Source organism: Rhinoderma darwinii, chromosome 3, assembly GCF_050947455.1.
Source record: "Rhinoderma darwinii isolate aRhiDar2 chromosome 3, aRhiDar2.hap1, whole genome shotgun sequence".
In the NCBI taxonomy this organism is placed as follows: Eukaryota; Metazoa; Chordata; class Amphibia; order Anura; family Rhinodermatidae; genus Rhinoderma; species Rhinoderma darwinii.
Window position 1 is genome coordinate 309,791,834 of NC_134689.1, and position 23,680 is coordinate 309,815,513.

Here is a 23,680-nt window from a genome sequence, read left to right on the forward strand (position 1 = left end):
GACACCGTTTTGCAAATGTGGATGATTTACGGATGACTATAAATAACTATGGATCTGTATTTACGGACAGTATTTGCAGATGGATGAAATCTACGGTCGTGTGCGTGGGGCCTTACAAAGTGCAATGTTCTTTTAGGCCCCATGCACACTGCCGTGCCCGTAATCACCATCCGCGATTGCGAGCACCGCTGGCCGCAGACGGCCGCGGACAGCCACCCGCAGACGGGCGCGGACAGCCGCCCGCATTCTCGGCCCATGCTTCTATACAAAGTATGGGAGCACGGCCTGCAAAATGCAAAAGATAGGACATGTACTGTACTATCTTTTGCCGTACACTTCTACAGCCTGGGCACCTTCCGGGCCTTGGTCAATAGAAGTAAATGGGTCCATAATTGCAGTCCGCAATTACTGACAATTTTTACGGTCGTGTGCATGGGACCTTACAGTTGGACAGTACTTGTATCACGTCATGTTATTAGAAGGTATCAAGTATGATACATTAAGTTGATGTGAGATGCACTGTATGAATGCTTGTAAGTCATAACTTTAAAGAAACAGTATCCCCCTTTAGACCACACCATGTTTGCCCTCATAAAGCTTTGATTATCTATTTCCCAAGACCTTGGCCAATTTCCACATCAAAGCCGTTTCAGTAGTAATCTAAAGCACTAGGATCCCTTTGTGTCTTCTCTACCATACAACTTCTGTGTATCATGAGTATTCCTAAAATACATACGGTTTACAAGAACAAATATTACTAAAAACAACTTTATTTCTAGAAGATTGAAAAGAAAATATCTCTAATGTATTCATAGATACAGTTCTACAAAGTGCAATTAATTAAAATAAGATATAACAATTCAGTAAGTTGAAAGTAGAGTGTTTACTAGAATATGAAGCACATCCACTCTAGAAGAACACAGTGTGAAGTGATATTCATCTTAAAAAAAAGATACATATCACGGATGAATACTATATACCTCCTGCTATCTAGTCCGAGATCAGGAACATTTCTTTATTACTTCAACAATGCCAAACTCTGCTGTTAATGATAAAAGCACTGCTGGCGTATTCAGGATTAAAGGACAACTATGGGCTGCACGCAACAACACATTGGTTTGTATTTATGAATAGCTAACATAATATACTTGGACAGCATTATATGTATATTGAACATGCTGAACTGACTGTACCATCTCTACCAAAACTATGCATTAATGACAATAATTGAAATGTTAAATTAAAAATATCTGCTTTATACCCATTGTAAATACATGCCAAATAATGTTCATCAAGAGCAAAATGGTCCATACCAACCAGAATTTCAATAGTTGTATATTGTGTCTTGAGTTCTGCAATATTTGGGAGCTGATTGATTTCCATTCTACTCTCATCTTTGGCCAAGCAGCCATCAAACGTTCCTGACTGTCAGCCATTTAGTGCTCATTAAATTACGCCACCACAAATGTGCACAATGACATCATCAATCCGGGCTGCTACCAGAACTAGAAAAGTGCCCACACAACACCATAGCAGTGCTGGCCCAGTAGTCACAATGTGATCAGTCACTGTATTCCATACAAATGCCCCAGCAGTCTCAACTCCTTACTCAAGTTTGAACAGTCAGAGCATCTAACATTTGTGCCAGCAAAAAGAAGCGTTCAATGCCTCACAGTACTGTATCATAAGCAAGATTTTTTTTTTTAAAAACAAGCACACTGCCCCACTATTGTGGAAGCAACTCGTGTATCTGTAGATGAAGGAAACCCTGGCATGGATCCGTTCATAAATGGGATACTGCAACGAGGGGGTCTATCTGCTGAAACCCCTGGTGATCAGCTGGTATCGAATGGGGAACCTTCTGGTCACTGCACATGCTCTTGCAAGGAGAATGTAGCACTACATGGCACCTATTAAAATGAATGGCGACCTGCAATACATAAAGCTTTCCGCATTATCTCGTTGCTCTGACTGATGGGGTTGGCTCAAGCAGGTGACCCCTATCTATGATATGCAAATGTTTTAATAGAGCATTATGAATATCGGTTGTCCTTAGTGGAGTGTAAAGAAAACTAATACTGAGAAGTAGAAAATCCTGCATTCTACTTCACACAGATATGACAGAAAACATGACACATTTATTTAAGCGTGCCGAAAGATAGTCTATAACATCTTCATCTGTACATACCATGACAGACCATACATAAAATCTATCGAAAGAGTACTCCTTACCTTGTATGGCCCTTGATTGAATCCACAGTAGGTGCTCTCCATTGTGTAGCTTCTTAAAACACGAATGTCATGCCATACCACAACACGGGCTGTCGACGCTCTTGCCTTTTCCACTAAAAAGCTGCTGTGTGACATTGCGAATGCAGGAGCGATCTTATCAAGAATTTTGGGTAAAGTCTAAACCAGACATGTGCAAAAGAAAAGAATAAATACATTCAATAAGAAATTTAAATCCTTTATCAATGATTTCAATTTTTGTAAGGCATAGATAACACTTCATACTAGTAAAAGAAAGCAAGTTTCCCATATTGGGAGGAATTTTAGTCACATACTGTACTACACCAAGAGGAGAAAAAAAAACTTTCCACTATGTTTAGCGATGAGGAAGCAAAGCAAGGTTGGTACCATTTAATGTGGGCTCTGCGGCTATAATTAAGATGTACTATGGCTGATATTATAAAGCACTGTGATTGCCTATATCAGGGCACCGTGGATGTTTCCCTGAAGTCATTATGAAGGTTACGGTTCAAAGTTAACTTGATAAATTGTTATCCTGTTGCCAGTTTCGGAATTTTAATGTTTATGGGGCTTTGCAGAAATACGCATTGATGGCCTTCGGAAAGGCCACAAATGTGTTATCAGTTGGGAATAGACCTCTATGACCACCACCAACCAACAGAATAAGTGAATAGGACTGAGCTGCAGTACCAGAAACAGCCACATGTATGGATGCACCGGTGTAACTAGAAAAACACTGAAATAGTCACATCATGCCAGCAAGTGATGCAACCCCTTCAATCTGCTGATCAGTGAGATTCCTGGGATCGGATCAGTTCAGAGATTTGCTTTAGATCAGCCACTTAGACTCAGGAAACTGAAGTGTGAAGATAACTAATTGACTTCCATGGGATAGTGTTGTGAGCATGGTCTGTAACGTGCTGAGGTCACTCTGCAGGGAGAGGGAGGAGGAGTGATCTGTCTCCATAAGTCATTGTCAGAGAAGCCTTCCTGTGTTATCTGCCTCCAGCTTTATAATAACAGGGTTACCTTTTCTTGTAATCCTGCCTGTGAATGATAAATGATCTCTACAAAAAATGGAAGTGTCAACCTATTGCAAGGCTTAGCAGACAATGTGAAAACTGCATGATTTCAGGATTTTTCAATATAGATACTAACATGGAAAAAAACCCTAATATATTTGTTTAACATAAAAACTTGATTTGAACAATAGGTCATTTTCTAACCATACCTTCCATCTAAGAACATTCTGTCTATTTTATCTAAGCATATGCACTCTTCTGATAGCTTCTAAATCAAGAACTGATAAATAATCCTGAAAACAGATTTAATTTAGAAGAAAATATAATAGGGTGTATTGCAAGAGTTCTAGGAGTCCTATGAAAACAAATCTTCCATTGGTGGAATTTTACTGTTTATGTAAAGCCATAAATTATACACTGTCCATATCACCAGTCTTTGTGTTTCTCAGTAGACTACAATGCTCACGTAATGACTGAAGTATACATACCCTGTAGCCAACATCCTCTAAGAGGACAGATGAATCCACTACACAACCAGCTTGCCATAAGGTCTCCTTTATACTGCATCCGTAGAAAAACACATTCTTTCTTTGCGAATGGCCATGATAATCACAGAAAACCTGCAGACAAAGATAACATTTAAATACTAAACACACTATATCTTTTATGTGCTTCTCGTGTTTGTTTTGCTTTAATTTTGTGGAGAACAATTGTGCATTGGAACTTTTCAGTTTTCTTTTATTTTCTTTGTAATTCAATTCATTTTTACTCTTTCATTCAATTACAGGCTGCCTGTTTTTATATCCTCCAGTCATCATTTAATATATTTGGCGCTGCAGGGCAGAGGTTCCTTTGCTGTAGGCAAGAGCTGCAGGGTTGACCTCATAGACAGGTGATGCTACAGCTCTAACACTCTATTAATAATATCACAAACTAACAAGCTCTGCATACTAAAGCGCTGATACTATTAATTGATCATTAATGAGGACTCATCGACCACCTCTTCATGAAGTATTAATATGTGCTCCTTTGTCCAGCACTAAAAGTATTTTTTATTTTCTTGTGATGAATTTCTTCAGAAATAAATCTGATGTGAACAAAAAGAAAGTAGCAATGCTCTAGAGACCTGAAGTCAAGTCAGTCTACGCTATGTTCTCGTTGATAATTCTCCATAAACTACAGTGCAGAGAGTTAGCACATTTTTTCCACAATAAAGTATACCTGACTGCCAGAAAAAAAATCTTAAAAGTGAGAAGAAAATATGATAAATTTAATCTCATTGTGACATTTTATCAAGAATTGTAATAATGAAAAGCTGCCATATAAGAATTTGTAAAATAAATAAATAAACAACTTTTATGTAGGAAAAATACTCAAAAAGGAAGTAAAAATAAATAAATGGGTCACTGCTTTGTACTCCAGAAATGCTATCCTCATTCTTGACAATCATACAGAACAATTAATAGATTTACATAAAGAGAAGAATCTTATTTCAGCCACAATCCAAAAATTTAGAATCAATTTGGTTCAATTTTTGTCTGACCCTATCACTACCCGCTAAACATCTCCAAAAGTCTAAATTGTGGGATCTGCATGTATGTTTCTTAATAACTGAACGTTCTAGCCATGATGTATGTCATATGCCCTGGTAATCTTGTTTCAAAAACTCCCCTTAAAGTATCCAGGGAGACCTGAGTAAGATATATGGATAGAAATGTTAGCAAGAACAGAATTATCGGTTTCTGTCTGGACAGAGTCTTACACCATGTGTAAAATGTCTGCATAAAAGACATATATATGTATGCAACAGACCATTACAAAATAAAAGCATTTTTTCATTGACTTGAATGGGTAGAAAAGTTGTAGGCTATGTAATTCTGCTCACCAAAAAAAAGCTTTCAGACACAACGGAATTTAACTGATGGCATTTACTAGCAGAAAAAAATCTGATAGAAATATATGAGGCTGTTAATGGAACAATGTAGAGAAAAACAGATCCTACAAGCAATATGAATATAGGTAATTAATACTATTGCTTTAAATGTAAAAAAAATTTGTGGCTAACAGAAGATAAAGTTTTTTTTCACTGTATGTATTGCAGTTACTGTTGATTGTTTTACTATTAATTTCTGGATTGTTACAGAAATCATACCATCTCAGCAGAATCTACAAGATATAGTCTTCCCTTCAGAGGATACAAAATGCTCTTGGTATTGCTGGTGAGCTAAAATCAATAAGTTTTTTTTTAGAGATGGAAGAAATCTGAGTTACATCCTCTTGTCATATAATGGCGGGCCTAAGTCAGGAAGGAGAGAGATCAATACTTTTCATACTAACTTACAAATATTGACAATTTACTATGGATTCAGGCAAGGCTGTGCAGGTTCTTAGGAACAAAAATGCCCGGAGAAGAAGTAGTGCTGGGCTGAAATCACTTATATGTATATATTTATACATATATATTTCTGGCACTTACTACCTACCAGACATTTGCATTTTGCTCTCAGCTCACATATAGGGCCTATGTATTTGAAAAAGCAGTTCTAAGCCTAATTCAATTTATGTGTTAGAGCATTTTAGGCAGCACAGCATGAAAAAGACTGGCAGAAAGTGCAAAACAATCTCTTAAAACATGCAGACAATCAGAATAGCATTGCTATTGGAGCAACCACTTTCATTAAAATTCAATCTCAATAATAAAAAAAAAAACTACTCTTCGTTGTGAGGTTTTTGTAGTTGAAAGTAATTCCAAAGTTAAATGTATGAAACCTTGACTTGTCTTCACATCTGAAACTTTTTGTAAATGTACTTGTTGATATTATTACATTTTATCAAGTTATTAAAGGTCATTTCAAGTTTATAAAATGAAAAACCACCAAAGGCGTAATCTAAAACTCCTGGGCACCAATGCATAATCTGTAACAAGACTCTCCCAAGTATTGGTATCCTCATATGCCCAATCAGACATTAAGAGCTAGGTGCAACTGATACCTCTGCAGACCCTATATTTAAGCCCTTGTTAACTACAGAAACCACTAATAAGTATTGTGACAGGGCTGTTTTTTTTTTTTTTACAGCACTGTAAAATTAAAGGGATTGGCCATTTTCTAAAAAGTGTCCCCCAGCCTTGGTTTGTCTTCCCTAAGGCCCCCTTACATATCTTCTAACCAGTTTCTGTTTGATCTCAATCATCACTGCTTCTCTTTCTGGTTGTTTACATCCCTTGCTTCTGGTCCTGGTTGTTTCCTGTCTTATAACCCATCATATCCATGATCCCTTTCTGTAGCTGACAAGACAGCTTACAGTCCTGTCCCCCTTCCTCCCTTCACAGCATACCGGAAATCACTTTGGATACTGCTATGCCCCTCTAAGTTCACAGGGTCCCTCCCTGTTCTAATTACAGTCACCCAGCTTCCTCCATGCACACTGTAACAAACACCCACTAATAATCATCATGCTCCCCTGTCTCTCCATTTGTCTGCTCTAATTACAGTCACCCACTTCCCTCCCTGCACACTGTCACAAACACCCATTAATAACCATCATGCTCTTCTGTGTCTACATCTATCCCTGCTCTAATTACAGGCACCCTTCTCCCTCCCCATCCCCTTTCACAGCCTGATAGATGTAAGTCCACCAAACTCCACCTATGTGAGACATCTTGGTACACACAATCCAGTCAGCAGATCTTCCTCACCTGCTGCTGGATCTGTGCCAGGAGATCATGTATTACAGTGAAGCAAACATCAAACACTACTCCACACAATGGTAATAAAGGGGTTTTTTCCCCATCATTTAATCATTTACCATAAATGTATGTAAGTCTCTCTCTGTCTCCATACTTCCCAACTTTCAAGTATCGCAGAGGGACAACCGATGCGGTGCGATTAGGGCAGCACGGCAATTTATTTTCTTTTTAAGCCATGCCTCTAACCCACCCAATCCCTGCCCATACAAACCCGGTTCAGCCCACACAATATCATGCTCCCATAGTGCCTCCCCACAGAATAATGTCCTCATGGAACCCCACACACAGTATAATGCCCTTACAGCTGCCCCCCCAAAGTATAATAACCCATAGTGCCTCCCTCACAGTATAATGCCAAACAGCTGCCCCCACACAGTATAATGCCCTCTAGCTGCCCCCATGCAATATAATGCCAAAATAGATGCACCCATACAGTGTACAGCCAACACAAATTCCCCCATACAGTATAATGCAAACACAGATAGCCGCATACAGTATAATGCCCACACAAATTCCCCCATAAAGTATAATGCCCTAGAGCTGCCCCATACAGCATAATGCCCCCATAGCTGCCCCCATTTAGTATAATGCCACCATACAGTATAATGGCCACACATATTCGCCATACAGTGTAATGCCCACACAGATGCCCCTATACAGTATAATGTCCCCATAGCTGCCCCATACAGTATAATTCCCACACAAATGCCCCCATACAGCATAATGCCCAAACAGATGCCTGCATACTATATAATGCCCCCATAGCTGCCCCCATACAGTATAATGCCCACACAGCTACCCCATACAGTATAATGCCCCAATAGCTGCCCCATACAGTATAATGCCCCTACAGCTGCCCCCACACAATATAATGCCCCGTAGTGCCTCCCACACATAATGCCTTCTAGCTCCTCCTAGAGAGTATAATGCCCTCTAGCTGTGTCCATACAGTATAATACCCATAGATGCACCCATACAGTATAATGCCAACACAGATTTCCCCATACAGTTTAATGCCCACACAGATGCCCCCATACAGTATAATGCCCCCATAGCTGCCCCCATACAGTATAATGCCCAACAAATGCCCCCATACAACATATTGTCGCCATAGCTGTCCCATACAGAATAATGCCCCATAGCTCCCCATACAGTATAATGCTCCCACAGCTGCCCCATACAGTACAATGCCCCTATAGCTGTCCCCATACAGTATAATGCCCCCATAGCTGCCCCCATACAGTATAATGCCTTCATAGCTGCCCCATACAGTATAATGCCCGGAATCCACAGCCAGAGCATGGGCCACTCTGTGGCCGGGGATTCCACTCCAGGAGGAGCCCCTGACGTCACTGACCATTGATGGACAGTTATGTCAGGGGCGTCCTCTAGGAGCAGGATCCCTGGCCAGAGCGTCGTCAACTCTGTGACCAGGGATTCCACTCCAGGAGGAGCACCTGAAGTCACTGTCCATATATGGACAGTGACGTTAGATGTTCACTCTAGGAGAGGAATCCATGGCCAGAGCATTGGCAACCCTCTGGCAGAGGATTCCACTCAAGAAGTAGCCACTGACGTCACTGTCCATATATGAATAGTGACATCAGGAATTTTTCCAGGAGCGGAATCCCTGGCCAGAGCGTTGACAACGCTCTGGCAGGGGATTCTGCTCCAGGAGTAGCCCCCCTGACCTCACTATCCATATATAGACAGTATAACAAAAGGACAAGAGCATGAAAGCAGCACTCACGAAAATGTGAAGTTTATTCACCAAACAAATTTTTGTTATACATCATATGGGGAGAAGTCACTCCTATCATTTGAAGCTTAGCACCGACCATTTATTTGGTAATTTGCACTTGTGCTGCTCCTACCTGCCTTACTATTTCATATATAGACAGAGATGCCAGGGGCTTCTCCAGGAGCAGAATACCTGGCCACAGCGTGGCCGATTATCTTGGTGGGGATTCCGCTGCTAGAGGGAGACCCAGTGGTGCCATCTACGGGGGAGGGGGTAGTGCTATCTACAGAGGGTGGCGCTACCTTCAAGCGGTGTGGCACTATCTACATGGGCACTGTGGCACTTTATGGGCAAAATCTACAGCGAGAGGAGATGCAGCAAAGGGAGGAGGGCATGGAAGTGGTACCAGAGGCGGAACTTTGAAGAGCTCAGAGAACATCCGCCCGGCCCACTACCTGTACACCTAGTTAATGACGAGATGTGGCTTGGCTCAGCCAGAAGTACAGGCTGGGCTGAGGCTCGAAACGTCACAGGAAGTTAAAAATTCACAGACAGATGGTGTAAAGCAAGTATATTTGAAAATGACTTGTTAATGCATATTAAAAATAAAAATGATTCCTGGCAAACCATTTTAAGGCAGTTAGAGACATCCAGGCACCCACAAGAAAGGTCATAAACACTATTTTACCATTTCTGCCGTCCCAATCACTGTATACACAGCTCTTATATGAGCGCTATGTATACAATGGTGGAAGTGGCACTGTTGCTGCTTCATTTGGTACCAGCAATCACATGATAGCTGGGAGACTGGTCATGTGACCCTGCAGCTGGATCTAACCAGATCCAGCAGAGATTTTTTATTTATTTTTTTCAATTCTGTTTTTATTACTTTTTCGAAAAACAAACAGTCATGACGAGAAAAGTCAGGCCAAGCAGGGCCACTGAAATATATATGATAAATCAGTACCTGCAATGATCAAAATTCTCTTAATACTGATATCATTAAGTATACAAAAAAAATAGATACAGAAACACAAATCCAAGTTAAAGCACTCAGATTTGTCTAGACATACACAGTACATTTAAAATGTTAAATACTTTTGTGTCAAAAAAGACAAAAGTATAATAGGTATGATACCTTTACCTTTACCTTTACAGTACATTTAATAAACAGGAGTCGAGACCAGGCCATTGGAAGGTAAAACCGGGAAATTCAATAAGTATCAGATCACTATAATGGATGATACACAAATGTATTATATCTTAAGTTCTCTAAGTAGCAAGTAAAAACGTAGCACTTGAATAAAAATAAACATTGTTTAAGGGGATGTGGGCAGAGTAATGCAGTTTGAGTATAGATTATGGGAAAGGGTCTTGAGAACATGTCAGGAGTTCCAAACAGTGACATAGGGGGACTAAGTGGTCCCAATGTATTTATTTTTTATATGTAATCCATCTGTCGCAAGGGCAGAGAAATCCTTCTCTATTCCCGAATTCCCATCCTGTAAGTTCCTCGAAACTATATAACTGGTGGACCTTTTCTCTCCAATGATGGATTGAAGGGGGTTCTGTGTCCCTCCAATTCAAGGGGATGAGTAGTTGTGCTGCTTGTATCAACCACATTACTAAACAGTGTCTGGACGGTGTGAATTCCTGAGATGGTACACAGAGGAGAACCTAGTGAGGATTAGGAGATACAAATATACCACAAATCTTGGCAATCTCCTTTTTGATCATATCCCAAAACGGTTTTATCCGTAAGAAATTAATCCAAATATTTGATAATGTGCCTGGTTCAGTTAGACATCTCCAGCAGAGGTCGGAATCATAAAGCCCAATCTTATATAAAATTACAGGCGTACTGTACCAAGGGGTGAGCAGTTTAAACAAACTTTCTTGAAGTCTGACACACTGGGAAAAACCGTGGGAGCGAAACAGAATGGACTTCACCTCTAACTCAGTAAGTTGTTGATCAAGTTCAGTTTCCCACTCGCACACATATCTTGGTTTAGGGACTGAGGTCTGTAGTAACAATAATGAGTATATGTGGGATATAGTTTTAGCCCTGGGTCTAGTGGCAGTAAGGAGCTTTTCCATCCTGTTCAGGTCCCTGTGTGGGGAAACCACACAATTCTTAAATCTCCTGAACAACTGTTTAAAGGACAACTCACGAAGAAACGTAATTTCTAAGACCTCCTCATCTGGTAATAATTTTGAGATATCAAGTTCAGTCTCCTGGGCATACATGTCTCTCAGAGGGCAGTTAAGAAGTCTAGACCAAGGTGCAGTGAAGTCTACTAGGGTAGCTGCGCACCAGGAGGGAATATTTCCAACTGGCAATAGGGACGAGGGTTCTTCTCCAGTGCCTAAGAATTTGGACATAGCTTGACTAACTCTAATCGTACCTCTGGTAATAGCGCTTGAGACATCTAATCTCCTAGGAAAAATCCCATGGTTACACAAGAGAGGGACAGCACGTGCTTCTAGGTGCACTTTTTCAATCTCGACATGTATGGGGTTTGGTGGAGGCGCTACCAAATCCAGCCACATTGAGAGACATTGTTTGCTGTACAATACGTATAAATGTCTGGGATAGCGAAACCACCTTGTCTTTTTTTCAAGAGTTTGTACACTAACCTGGGTCTTCGGCCATTCCATAAGAATGAGGTGAATAAACTGCGTAAAAGATTAAAGAAGGGCTTAGGTAGCACATGGTTTGCGTAACATAGAGGATTTTAGGTAAAATATAAGTTTTCAGTATATGGTTACGGCCCATCCAGGATGTGAATGGAAGTTTCATATTTCTAATTTGTAATTTAATACTAGATATCAAGGGGGAATAGTTATGGGAAAATAGTAGGTTAGGGTCAGCTGGAATCTCTACTCCCAGCACTTTGATAGATCTACTGGGCCACATAAAGGAGGTAACCGGCTTCAGTAGTATAATGACAGAAGGGGGAGCCGCAACATTTAATATTTCAGATTTGCCCAGGTTGACTTTGATGTAGGAGACTGTCAAATAATTGAAGAATCAGGGGGACTGCTGTTGATGGGTTGGTGATCAAGATCACCAGGTCATCTGCAAATGCTGCAGTAGTATGAGTATGATTTCCTATTGTTAAACCTCATATATCTGGGGACTATCTTTGAAGCAGTGTTTCCATTAAATAAAATGAAAACTGCGGGGGAAAGGAGGCAACCTTGTCTTGTGTTGTTTTTAATGCTAAATCTATCAGAGAGCATGCCATTAACTCTAATTCGAGCTGTAGGCTTTGAGTACAGGCAAAATATAGCTGTGACAAAATTAGAAGGGAAATCTAACTTCATAAGGACAGTCCTCATAAATTCTATTGTACATAGTGTTGTATTTACATAAATGTAGTCCTCTAGTGGCTTTAACATTTAGTAGGTTCCTTAGTTCCTGTCTAAGGAGAGCAAGATCATCCTGGGTTTTTTGTGTAACTGAGTGTCATTCAGATTTTCAGGAGATGATATTCGGGTTAAAAGAGAATTAATGTTCTTCTCTTTTGGTTTCTTTTTTCTAGAACCCTGACTAATAAAGATTCCTCTGAGCACAGCTTTATGTGATTCCCATAATATATCAGAGATGTCTAAAGTGCCATTAATAGCAAAAAATTCCACCAGCGAGTCTCTCACACTCTAGACAAGATCAGGATCTTGGAGCAAAGTATTATTTAATATCCATGTCAACATTCTTTTGGGTAGGCAGTTAGGTCTTATTGTAAGCGGACATTATTAGAAGAATTGAAAGTGGGGTCTAATAGGGTATTGAAATTGCCACGTAGTATCAGCATTCCCTCAGTGAAGAGAGAGACCTTGTATAGAACCATAATAAGACACCCGATTCCGGTGCTGGTCACGTGATGGGACTCCAGTCTTGAAATCTTTAATTCCAGCGCTGCCCCGTACATTTTCTTTTTCCAGCCGGCTCAATGTACGGTGACGCCACTGTACACTGAGGGAAGGAGTAGACCGGATCCTCTTCCTTTGGCGTCTCTGAGCATGCATAGTTTCTACACTAACAGTGTTTACTACGCATTCTTACACTTGCGCTATCAAAGTGCCTGCGTGTAATTTTCTCTACCATAGCAGTGGACTGGAAACGGTCAGAAGAAAGGGAAGCATGTAAAAAAATTTAATGATGTAAACAGACAACGCTTACATCAAGGACAGAAAAGGAAAACTAACACAAGGTATTTTAGGAATTTATTTATGCTTAAACAAAGCGTTAGACTATTAATTAAAAAAAAATAGATTTCAGAAAACCCCTTTAAAGGGGGCATGATTTTTAAAGGCTAAACTGGTACATCTCGATGCCATAGAGAAGGTGCTATGGCACCAAGGGTGGAACATGGAGTGTGATAGGAATTGTATATGATTTATTTATTTTTTTCATGAAAAAAAGGTTGTATTACAAATACGTCACAAATTATATAGTGGTCCAACTCTAACTCCCTCCGCCCTCCATACCGCAGCAAGGAGAAAAAATATATATATAATAAATATATTAAAGCAAAAACTTCTGCAATTTTATAATTTCAGAAAAAAACATTTCAAAAGTTTTGACAATATCAAACCATTATTCCCAAATAGCAAAGAACTTCTGCAGACACCCTCTGGATTTATAGATATAAAACTCATATGACATTAACTAGAGTTTTCAGATTTTCATAATTTAAGAGTTGGAAACTTCTCACTAAGCCAAAATCTGGCAATTAACTTTCTGCTAGCAAACAAAAGTTTTAATACCCCAAAATCGTTGGAGTAGTAACCCCAATATGATCTGGATCAACCAGTATACAAAATTTTAGACTCATACCAGGGGCGTAACTAGGAAAGACTGGGCCCCATAGCAAACTTTTGACTGGGGCCCCCCCTCCCCTGGGTGTCACACAACCCCCCCCCCCCCTTGTAGATAGTGCCTTTTTTACAGCCCCCCCTGTAGATAACGCCATACAGCCCCCCCTCTGTAGATAGCGCCATACATCCCCCTGTAGAGTACGCCATACAGCCCCCTGTAGATAACGCCATACAGCCCCCCTGCAGAGAATGCCATACAGCCCCCCCCTGTAGAGAACGCCATACAGCCCCCCCTGTAGGGAACGCCATATAGCCCCCCCTGTAGAGAACGCCATACAGCTCCCCCCCTGTAGGGAACGCCATACAGCCACCCCCCCCTGTAAGGAACGCCATACAGCGTTCCCCCCCTGTAGGGAACGCCATACAGCGTCCCTTCTCCCAACAAAAATGCGACCTACAGTGTGTCCTACAAATAACATGCATCCCCTATCCACAGGATAGGGGATACATGTGTGATCGCTGGCAGCTATAGGGAGAACGGGGGACTGAAAGTCCCCTGAACTTCTCCATGACAAACCTCTGACTTCCGGCGTCTGCGCAGCTCAATAAAAATGAAAGGAGCGCTGGTCACGCATGCGCACAAGCACGACCGGCGCTCCATTCATTTCTACGGAGCTGCCGACACAGACCCCGGAAGTCCGAGGTTTGTGATGGAGAACTTCAGGGGACTTTCAGTCCCCCGTTTTCCCTATCCCTGCCAGCGATCACACATGTATCCCCTGTCCTGTGGAGATCCTGTGGAGAGGGGATACATGTCCTGTGGAGATCCTGTGGAGAGGGGATACATGTCCTGTGGAGATCCTGTGGAGAGGGGATACATGTCTTTTGCTCTATTTTGCGCCTTCAGGACCAGACACCGTTTAGCCATTTTTAGCACGTGTTAGTTAAATAGCTATAACTTTTTTATTTGTTGAGCTAACGACGTGATTTTTGCGAAGTTTTTTCCGTAGACAATGCAGGTTTCATTTTTAATCGTTTTTATACACACCTTTTTTTGCTATTTTAGAATTTTTATTCATAAAGTTTGAAAATAATAGTAAAAAAATTAGGTTTTTTTTACGTTTGAGCTATTTGTTTTTGGTAATAACATAGTTTTACCCTAAAATAGACCTTTTATTTGTGATCGCCATTGTCTACTGTAAATTTGTATATATTACATGTCTATATTAGGGTAATTGGGTCAGCGCTAGCGTTACAACAATGATTGGCGGGGGGGGGAAGTTTTTTTTTTGGGGGTGGGTATTTTATGTGTATTTATTATTTACATTTTTTTTGCACTTTACTTTATTATTTTTTTATTACTATGGTCTGTCCCTCAAAGGTCAAAGAAGACCTTTGGGGAACTTTATATATTTTTTTTCTTTCTTACACCATGTTTTTCCACTGTAACTGGAGCTGCACAGCAGCCCCAGTTACAGGGGAAATCAGCCCTCTCATAGTGACGATTGTCACTAATAGGGCTGTGCTGGGTCTTGTTAGACCCACCAGCAGTCTGCCACTAATGGCACCCGGCGATCATGTGACCAGTCACATGATCACCGGGAGGAATAGAGACAGCACCGCTGCTGCTGTCTCTATTCCTGTACACAGCGCGCATTGAGCGCTGTGTACAAGTGATCAGAGAAGACAGAAGCAGCGAAAGCTGCTTCTATCCTCTCCTCAGGGTCCCCGGCAGTCACTGACAGCCGGAGACCCGACATTCAGCGCCCGATCGCGCGGGCAGCAAGTTAAAACCCGAGCCGTAGAAAGTCTATGGCTCAGGTTTTAAGGACCCTGACCGCTGGCCGTAAAAATACAGCCAGCGGTCGGGAACCAGTTAATGGCAGAGCGGGGAGATACCTCCCTGCTCTGCCGTAGTGTTCAGTGGTGTCCCGCTGTAGCAGTCATAGCGGCTGCTAGCGGAGCCTCCGGCCATAGTGGGGGCCCGTGCCGGCGGGCGACACGGGCCCCCTCATGCCGCGGGCCCCGTAGAAGCCGCTACTGCTGCTACGGCGGTAGTTACGCCACTGACTCATACAAATATTCATTTTATATATCCGGCTAATTTCACTTGTTATATCTGTCCAACATCTGATCAACCTGGGACATCTTCATATTAACCCCTATCTGCACGAGTAAGTAACTATACGTTGTCGCGGGAGGTTACTTCCCACACGAGGACGTATAGTTACTGAGTTGTTTCCGGTGCACACTGTCGGCAACAGTGTTCACCGGGAACCGGGAGGTCAGCTGTCGCCGACAGCTGACACTCCACTCTTGCCGGCCAGCGGTCTCTTGCCGCTGATTTCGGTGAATTAACCCCTTAAATGCGGCTATAGGTTGCAATCGGCGCATTTTGGGGGTTTCTATCATATCGGCAGACCCCCGGTCCAAAATCGCGGGGTTTGACGATATTTAGCATGGCAAACGGAAGCTGGCTGGTCCTTATAGGCCTCCTGTCAGAGTGACAGGAAGTCACTGTGTCGTGCCCGATGCACACTGTCGGCGACAAGGTGTGCATCGGGAACTGGGAGGTTAGCTGTCCCCGACAGCTGACACTCCAGTGTTGCCAATCAGCGGCTCATCGCCACTGATTTCGGCAATTAACCCGTTAAATGCGGTGCTCGATTGCGATCGCCGCATTTAGGGGGATTGTAGCACATCAGCATCCCCCATGCAATTGTGGGGGTTGCTGATGCTTGTGATGGCATCCGGAGGCCAGGCAACGGCCTCTGGGTCTGCCATGTATGGAAGCCTATGAGGACCAGCCTCTGGCACGTTCAGACGTGGCAGAGTTTTTCCGCTGCAAATGTTGGTGCAGATTTGGGGCAATTACACAACGAATCTGCACCAACATTTGCATATTTGACAGGTAATTCAGACGTTGCAAAAAACACAGCGGACTTGCTACAGATTTCAGTTTTTGCATTGCAAAGGCTGAAAAACGCAGTGAAATTCTGCTTCTTCTCCGCAACAGACAGTGCATGCTGCGGACTGAAAATTCCGCACCACAGCCTATGGTCCGCAGCGGAGTTTTCCGCAACGTCTGAACTAACGTTCCTAAAAATATATAGAAACAAATGTAAAAAACGGCCGCTGGAGAATTCCACTGCGAACTGTCCGCAGCAGAATTCCACAGCAATTCCGCCACGTGTGAATGTGCCCTTAGAGTGACTGTGACGTCACACTGACAGTTGGAATACATTACACTACCTAGGTAGAGTAATGTACTCTAGCAGCGATCAGAGCTGCAGGTAAAAAAAGAAAGTGTAAAAAGTAAAAAAAAAAGTTAATAAAAATGTTTTATAAAAGTGTAAAAATAAAAGTTTTTGTTTTCCTATAATAAGTCATTTATTATAGGAAAAAAAATGAAACCGTTAAAAAAAGTACACATATTTGGTATCACCGCGTTCGTAACGACCCAAACTATGAAACTATAATGTTATTTTTTCCACACGGTGAACGCCGCAAACAAAATAAGCGGAAAACTATGTCAGCCTCACTATTTTTTGGTCACCACCCATCCCAATATATAGAATAAAAAGTGATCAAAAAGTCGCATTTACCCCAAAATAGTACCAATAAAAACTACAACCCGTCCCGCAAAAAACAAGACCTCCCACAGCTTTTTTGACTAAAAAATAAAAAAGTTACAGCTCAGAATAGGGTGTCTCAGAAAATAAATAATTTTATAGAAACATAATTTTACTGTGCAAACGCTGCAAAACTTAAAAAAAACTATATACATATGGTTTCGCCATAATTGTACCGACCCGCAGAATAAAGTAAAACATAATTTATTGCGCACGGTGAAAGCTGTAAGAAATAAAGAATTTAAACCGCCAAAATCGCTGTTTTTTGGTCACTTTAGCTCTAAAAAATATGTAATGTGATCAGGAAGATGTATGTACCATAAAATGGTACCAATAAAAGTTACAGCTGGTCCCACCAAAAAAAAGCCCCCAGACTGCTCAATCGACCAAAAAATAAAAAAGTTCTGGATGTCAGAATGTGATGATACAAAACAATAACAATTTTTGAACAAATAGTCTTTTCTTTGTAAAAGTAGTAAAATATAAAAAACCTATATAAATTTGGAATCACCGTAATCGTATTGAGACGCAGAATAAAACTAAAGTTGTCGTTTTTTCCGCACGGTGAAAAAACATAAAATCAAAACCCCAAAAACAATGGAGGAATCACAGTTTTTCCAATTTCAGCCTGCAAATTATTTTTTTTCAGTTTCCCAGTACATTATATGGTGCTTTAAATGGTGTTAATAGAAATTACAACTCTTCCCGCAAACAATAAGCCCTCACACTGCTTTATTGATGGAAAAATAAAAAAATGATGGCTTTTGGAATGCGGGGAGGGAAAAAACGAAAATGAAAAAGCAAAAAAGGATCAGTCCTGAAAGGGTTAGTTAATTTCTAATAAAAAACATTTCTGACCACATATGGAATATTGCCGTAATCGGGAGAAATTGCTTTACAAATGCTGTGGTGCTTTTCCTCTTTTATCCCTTGTGAAAATTAAAAAATTCAACATTTTAGTGGACAAAAATGTTGATATTCATTTTCACAGCCTAATTCCACTAAATTCTACAAAAAACCTGTCGGGTCAAAATGCTCACTATACCCCTAGAAAAATTCGGAATGGCCTTTTCTAGGGCAAATCACCCCTCAAATTGATATTTTCAATCGTGCGAAGGCAGTACTGGCTAGCAGGTTTCCCCAAAGTCCCTCCTTCTGGCGGATGGCGGCAGATAGTGTGGTGGGAGCAGGAGCAGTGCTAAAATGTGTCCGGTCTCTGTGCCACTCATGCCACGCCCCACCGAGCGGAGTTTTTGACAAATCAGTTGTTGGGCAGCAAGGGGAAGGGTTTCCAACTATCCGCAAATTCCTAGACAGTCCGTAAAAATAGGGCACTTTTTTTTCAGTGTCCTAAAAATTGATGCGTTCGTGATTTTTTTATTTTATTTGAAGGAGTTTGTATAGAGTAAATGCTGCCAATGTGTTAATATTGCTATTCTAAACTATAGACATCTACTACTTCTAATCTTTAGAATTCATTATGGTTTTCCAATTTTTCCATAAAAAACATTGCCTGACAGTGATTTTTGGATGCATCGTCCTGAAAAGTTTACTCTACTAAATCCACAATAGGATAGTCAAGAGCCCATGTTTTTTTTAGAATAAGCTGCTTTCTCAGTAATGGTGCTAGAAAGGAAACTCTAACTTCCAGTCAGTGCTATGACTGCACATGTGTTTTTGTGGGGGTTTTCCTACAATTGTGGGAGAAAATATTATAAAGAAAATTGTTTAATAAATTAACTTCATTTTCTTCAGTTAACTAAATCTTTACAGTATTCATAAATTGGAAAACATAAATATGTGGACTCACCAGTGGTGTTCTACCAATGCTGTTCAGGTAGTACAACAGACCCTTTATATGATAAATAGTTGGTTGTAGATTGCACGTGGGTGATAACCATTGTCTGTTTAAATCTTCACCATTTAGGGAACACCTGTGACTAAAACAAAAGGAGACATATATTTCTAGTCCACATTAGGCAGTAGGCATTCCACGACTCTGACTGTATACCTGCCTTATCAACAACATATCGTAAATAAATGTGTTATAACTGCAAACAACATTTGGCACAATTTTAGCAATAATGTTGGGTATGATTTTATGCTGTGAAGCTTAATTACTACACTTTACTGGCTAATAGAAATAATCAAACAGTATACTGGACTCATATTTATGAGTCCGATGTAGTCATGAGGAATGAGCTCCCTCTGCCCTTCCCTGCCTCCCCCAACCTTCTCGGGCAGGGAAGAAGAGGCATGGGCAGAACTCTCCTCATGAATACACCACACTCAAATATTTTTTTTCTGCCACTGTGACTAATAGAAGAATGGCCCTATCCCTGTAATATGATGCCCTTACCAAGGACAGCATATTCAGCTGGCAGATTTTTAGTTTGACATGGAAATTGATATTTAATGTACATTTGCTGTGCTGTTTCAGATTAAAAGCAGGTTGAATTATTACTAATATTATTAGTAGTTCTAAAATTTATTACTCCCCTGGATCAAAACACAGAAGGGGAGAGATGTTAGCTGGTACTAGATCAGCAGATATTATTTATTAGCATTTGACTGATGTTAGTAAGTCTAATATTCAGACCGAGAACTATATTCAAGTGTTGAGACCTTGTGCAAAGTTGGCCAAAATTCAACCATCTATCTCTTGATGTTTGCCTCTCTGGATTTTTCGTCTTGATTGTCTGACTGCTCTCACCCCTTTGGCATACTATAAAATTCTGGCCCTTGCACATTCTTATTGCCAGACTATTGAGCTTCCTGCCTGTAGTCTAGTTTCTTTCCACCTTACTCTACAAACTGTTCCTGCTCATCTGTGTAGAGAACTTGTATTGTTTCCTGAGCACATCTCAACTTCACGCAACAACCTGTTGCCGATTATCTGTGCATTGAGCAGGACTGGTTCTTATTACTCTTGCTATTATCATCCTCCTGCCAGATTGTTTGTGCCACTTGGCTCTGAATTTGCTACAGACCTTGATAGAAAGTCTTATCTAACCAGTTCCTACCATTTGGAGAACAGAGAAAAAACTGTTTATGCTTTTAAAGTTGGCTTTAGTTTCCGTGGCAGGAGACCCATTTCATCTAAAGTAGGTTAACAATTTAACTATATATAAATATATCACGAGTCATTAAAGAGATCTATCTATGCTTCTTTATTTTTCTTACCCAGGACTGTAAGTATAACAAGGGGGCATCTACTACATGTAAAGAAAGGACATTTTTACTCCAACATGAAAGAGGTTTCTTTATTATAAGAGCAATGAAACTATAGAACTCCCAGAAAAAGTTGTCATGGCTAATTCTCTGAAAGAGTTTATAAGGGGCTTGGGTGCATTTTTTAAAACAAATAATATTACAAGTTTTCTTTATGAGAATACAGTAGATGGGTACTTGATCCAAGGATTTATTGTAATTGAATAGTTAGAAAGAATTTTTTTTTGCCTCAAATACAGAAAATTGGCTTCATCCTTATGAAGTTTTTGACTTCCTCTAGATCAGGGGTGGGGAACGTCCGGCCAACGGGATAATTTGGTCTGCCATGAGTCCACCCTATTTGCTCACATTTAGGAGCAGGAGAAGGGTGGAGCAATCTGAGTGAGGTCGATGCGTGCCGGCCCACGAGTGGATCAGTCCGGTCACCTCACCCTAGTCAGTGACGTTAGGTCAGGTGACAGGACTGTGCCAGCCCAAGATTGGACCTGTCCGGTCACCTGGCCTGAGTCAGCGACGTGTGGTCAGGTGACCAGACTGGTCCACTACTTGGCCGCCTCAGTGGCATAGCTATAGGGGTCACAACTGCCCCTGTTGCCACACAGCGGTGACCGCGCTGGTCCCGCTTCCAATTGAATCTGCGTCCCCAGGATGCACATTCAGTTGGGTTCAATGCTGGAGCCTTGCTCCACCATTCACTGTACCGCAAGTGGCTCAGCGCAGGCAGGCGCGATGTAGTGACATAATCGCGCCTGTTTGCGCCGAGTCACTCACAGCACAGTGCCGAAGAGGAGAAGGATCTCCGCCACCCGTCGTGGGAACGGGGATAGGTAAGTAATCATGTTATCATTTTTCTATTATTTACATACATATGGTGGCATTATACTGGGTATGGGAGGGGGGCTCATATGGTAGCTGCTGAGGGGGCATTATACTGTATGGGGGCATTATACTTGGTATGAGACATGGGGCATTATACTGTATGTGGCAGGTATGGAGGGATTATACTGTATGTGGGCATTATACTGTATGGAACAGTTATGGGTGGCATTATACTGCGTGGAGCATTATACTTTATGGGGCAGATATGGGGGCATTATACTGTATGGGGGCATTATACAGTATTTGGCAGCTATGGGAGCATTATACTGTATGGGGGGCATTATACTGTATGGGGGCATTATGCTATATGGGGCAGCTATGGGGGCATTATACTGTATGGGGGCATTATACTGTATGGGGCAGCTATGGGTGCATTATACTGTATGGGGCAGCTATGGGGGCATTATAGTGTATGGTGCATTGTAGTGTATGGGGCAGCTATGGGGGGCATTATACAGTATGGGTGCATTATACTGTATGTGGCAGCTATGGGTGGCAATATACTGTGGGGGCTTTTATAGGGGCATTATACTGTGGGGCAGCTATGGGGGCATTATACTGTGGTGGACAGCTATGGGGGGCATTATACTGTGTGGGGCAGCTATGGGGGGCATTATACTCTGTGGGGGCAGCTATGGGGGGTATTATAATGTGTGGTGGCATTATACTGTGGGGCAGCTATGGGAGACATTATATTGTGGGGACATTCATGGGGTCTGTCGGGCAAGGCAGCGGAGCATAGGCGTGCGCAGGGGTCTGGTGGTGTTGGGGAGGGGGCCCAAGCTGAATTCTTGCACCAGGGCACATGAGCCTTTAGCTATGCCCCTGCGGGCCGGCACAGTCCACTCCCCAGGCCTCACGTCAGTGACGTGAGGTCAGGTGACTGGACTGGTTCACTCCTGTCACAGCATGCCCCGACCTCACTCTGAGTGCCGCTGCCGCCGTATCATTCCCTCCTTGCCTCCGTCCGCCCTACTAACTCACATTTAGGAGCAGGAAAAGGGTGGATGGAGCCAAGTATGGTGGCGGTGGTCTGAGTGAGGTCGGTGCATGCCGGCCTAAGAGTGGACCAGTCTGGTCACCTGACCTAAGTCAGTGACGTGACGTGAGATCAGGTGACCGGACTTGTAAACTCCAGGGCCAGCACAGTCCAGTCACCTTACCTCAAGTCAGTGACGTGAGGTCAGATGACTGGACTGGTCAACTGCTGTCACAGCACGCCCCGATCTCACTGACCGCCGCTGTCGCCGTGTCATTCCCTCCTTGCCTCCATCCGCGTGCCCTACTTACACTAGTTGATTTCAGGTGACTAAAAGGGGCTTTTTTCATCAAGGACATTTATGATATATACACAGGATATGTCATAAATGTCCGATAGATGCGGGTCCCACCTATGGGTCCCAGATCTATCTCAAGAACAGGGCCCCTAAACATCAGTCTACCTCTTTGTGTTGTGACTGAAGCTTGTGATTTCCGACCTTGGAGCAGAAAACAGCATAACTCGCTGAGCTACGCTGCTTACGTAAGTCCTATAGAACTGAATAGTAGTTACGGAAACAGCGTAACTCGCATGCTACGCTGCTTCCATATCTGCCATTCACTACAATGGGCGTTATGGAAACAGCGTAGCACAGCGAGCTACGCTGTTTTCTTCTTGATGGTTGGAAATCAGCCGGAGCACAGACAGGTAGAACGGGGTTTAGGGGCCCCATTCTAGAGATAGGTGCGGGTGCCAGAGGTGCGGGTGCCTGCATCTATCTGACATTTATAACCTATCCTGTGGATAGGTCATAAATGTCCCTGATGGGAAAACCCCTTTAAGTAAGTCAGAACAATTTACTGCTGCAAGTACTTTTCAAAACTTACTATTGTTAAGAGTCGAATGCGCTCCAGACTTACCGACGCAGTAGCAACATCATCAATACAGGCTAAAATCACACACCTCACCAAAGAGAAAAGTTCCAGCCATCACATTAGGGATGAGTTAATTAAATGTTTGACCAAATATAGCAGGCTCATTTTTAAGTTGGTAATTGATGTGATAAATATCCAAATGGCCCTTGGCAGAAAAAAGGTTCCCCACCCCTGCTCTAGATCGACATGCTAGGACAATATATTGAACTAGATGGACGTATGTATTTTCTTAACCTCACTCACTATGTTAGTTACAGTACTTATTTAAGAATTATAGTTATCCCTAAGGCCTAATGCACACGACTGTAGCCATGTGCACGGCCGTGTTTTTCGGATCAGCTGGCCACGGAGTGACAGCCGCGAGCCGCCCGCAAATCTCGGGCTGTGCACATGGCCGCGGCCATTATTTCAATGAGCCCAGACCACAGAACACGGCTGTAAT

General features: G+C 42.0%; 1 protein-coding gene across 1 annotated transcript in view; it reads right to left on the minus strand.

Moving 5' to 3' along the window:
* The window catches only part of AGBL1 (AGBL carboxypeptidase 1), a 560,672-nt gene that overhangs the window by 286,331 nt on the left and 250,661 nt on the right, over positions 1-23,680 (minus strand). The window contains exons 17-19 of the mRNA XM_075855278.1: positions 19,025-19,154; positions 3,761-3,892; positions 2,233-2,409 (exon numbers count right to left, since the gene is read on the minus strand). Coding sequence (XP_075711393.1) covers positions 2,233-2,409; positions 3,761-3,892; positions 19,025-19,154 — 439 coding nt within the window. The remainder of the gene's footprint in view (positions 1-2,232; positions 2,410-3,760; positions 3,893-19,024; positions 19,155-23,680) is intronic.